The 2,500-nt window shown below is 36.0% G+C and overlaps 1 protein-coding gene across 3 annotated transcripts in view; it reads right to left on the bottom strand.

Annotated features, from left to right (window-relative positions):
* The window catches only part of LOC125028883, an 82,801-nt gene that overhangs the window by 5,107 nt on the left and 75,194 nt on the right, over positions 1-2,500 (bottom strand). For all 3 annotated transcript variants that reach the window (XM_047618467.1, XM_047618468.1, XM_047618469.1), the window contains exons 32-33: positions 1,151-1,235; positions 321-467 (exon numbers count right to left, since the gene is read on the bottom strand). In XM_047618467.1, coding sequence (XP_047474423.1) covers positions 321-467; positions 1,151-1,235 — 232 coding nt within the window. The remainder of the gene's footprint in view (positions 1-320; positions 468-1,150; positions 1,236-2,500) is intronic.

The raw sequence follows: 2,500 nt of genomic DNA, 5'->3' as shown, positions 1-2,500 counted from the left end.
AGAGAGAGAGAGAGAGAGAGAGAGAGAGAGAGAGAGAGAGAGAGAGAGAGAGAGAGAGAGAGAGAGAGAGAGAGAGAGAAAAGAGGTATGGGAAGGAAGAATGTGGGCGGGAGGAAGAAAGGGAGGGTGTTAGGAAAGGTGAGAGAAAGGAAATGACAAACCACCATTCACTTCCGTAATAATAATAATAATAATAATAATAATAATAATAATAATAATAATAACAATAATAATAATAATATATCACACTCCTATTCACCCCCCAACATACTATTAAAAGCAAAACAACCAAGCAACCATAACATGCCACAACACCGTACCTGCAACTGCTTCATGTTGGCGATATGTCGAGACTGCTGGTTGGCGATTTTCCCGGGCCAGCGCAGGTCGAGCGACGCCGCCAGCTTCTCCTCCACCGCCGTCAGGTCAGCCTCCGCGCCCACGCCCAGCTTGCACTCGCGTGACACCTGGGCGGCAAAGGGGCATGGGCGGGTGCGTATTAGTGGTGCGGTTAGTGTGTGTAGTTTTATTTGTTTGTTTGTTTGTTTGATAGTGTGTATGTGTGTGTGTGTGTGTGTGTGTGTGTGTGTGTGTGTGTGTGTGTGTGTGTCTGTGTGTGTGTGTGTCTGTGTGTGTGTGTGTATGTGTGTGTGTGTGGGCGTGTGTGTGTGTGTGTGTGTGTGCGCGCGTTTGTGTGTGGATAAAGAGAGAGAGACAGGGATAATAGAAGACAGATAAATAGGTTGATGGATAGATAGATGGATGGATAGATAGATAGGTAGGTAGATATATATATATATATATATATATATATATATAGAGAGAGAGAGAGAGAGAGAGACTGACAGAGAGACATAGAGAGAATGACAAACAAAAAGAGAATGCAGTAAAGTATGTAAGTATATATATATATATATATATATATATATATATATATATGTATATATATATATGTAACTGGGTGTTTATGTGCATATATATATAAATGTATACATGTATATATATATATATATATATATATATATATATATATATATATACGTATATATATATATACACATGAAAAGAGAGAGAGGGAATAGAGAGAGAGAGAGAGGAGAGAGCCAGAGGGAGGCAGAACCGGGCGTAACGAGCATGGCTATCGACGTACCTGGCAGGTGTTCCGCAGGTGGTCCAACTTGCGCCGCAGCTGCTCCACCTGCATAGCAAGGTACCGACGCTCTGCCCGACCCTCTCTGTGTTAAATGCATATACACTTTACATTATTCGAGTCCAGATGATTTTAAGGTCAAATTCGTACATAAAAATACTTTTGTAGAAAATAATACAATGTCTATATGATATAGATAATTTTGTTTAACATTTATTTTTTATGCCGTGTGTGATAATATCAATAATCATTTGGGCGTTACTTGAGTCAGATTTGTCCATGTTTTTCGATGTTGAAAGACTCGTCCCACATTTTCCGTGTCTTCAAAGATCACACTTAATAAATCAACGAGGCCATTGTGGTCAAAAAGGGAGAAAGGTAAAGAAAAAAGAAGGGAAAAACAGATTGGGTGAATATCAAATTAATTTGAATTATCGTACACCTGGAGGTACTCCTTAGTTGCCAGTTAGTCTTTTGTAACTGCAGATGAGAGATAATATACTACATACGTTGTTTAACTTACCAGGTAATTCATATTTTACTACGTCATTATCCTTTATCCTTTACTGAATTTATGAATATCATCATCGTAATCGTAATAACAGTATCTAGAATTATGGTAATTATGACTATCCATATTATCAGCATCATATACTTTCACATGCTATTACTACGTGTTTGTAAATATGTAATAATGTATTACTCTTTCGTGTTACTACTGCTGTGTTTTACTTGATCTTTTGATGCAGTTATTACGCTTATTATGGCTACCGACGATTGTTGTTATTATCACTGTTGTTATTATTATCTATTATTACCATTTTTGTCAATATTATTGCTGATATTGTTATCGCTATTATATTACCTTACTACTACTACTACTACTACTACTACCATTATCATTATTATCATTATCTTAATCATTATCACCATTGTTGGTACTGTTGTTATCATCATCATGATTATTGTAATTACATCCTCATTAAATCTATTGTTATCATTATATTCATCAATAATATCATCATTATCATGAATACCATAATTTCCATTATATCTTTTATGGTTTTGTTACCCTTATCATTATCATCTTTATTATGATCATTAATCACCATTGACTATCAATAACATTATCAGTGCACAAAGCTGATTACGAAATTGATAATGATGATGGTGATGATGATGATGATGATGATGATGATGATGATGATGGTAATGGTGATGGTGATGGTGATGGTGATGGTGATGATGATGATGGTGATGGTGATGATTACGATTATGATGATGATGATGATGATGATGATGATGATGATGATGATGATGATGATGATGATGATGATGGTGGTGATGGTG

This window comes from Penaeus chinensis, chromosome 9 (genome assembly GCF_019202785.1).
Source record: "Penaeus chinensis breed Huanghai No. 1 chromosome 9, ASM1920278v2, whole genome shotgun sequence".
Lineage (NCBI taxonomy): Eukaryota > Metazoa > Arthropoda > Malacostraca > Decapoda > Penaeidae > Penaeus > Penaeus chinensis.
The sequence above is the reverse complement of the archived record's forward strand: the minus strand, read 5'-3'. Positions and strand labels throughout refer to the sequence as shown.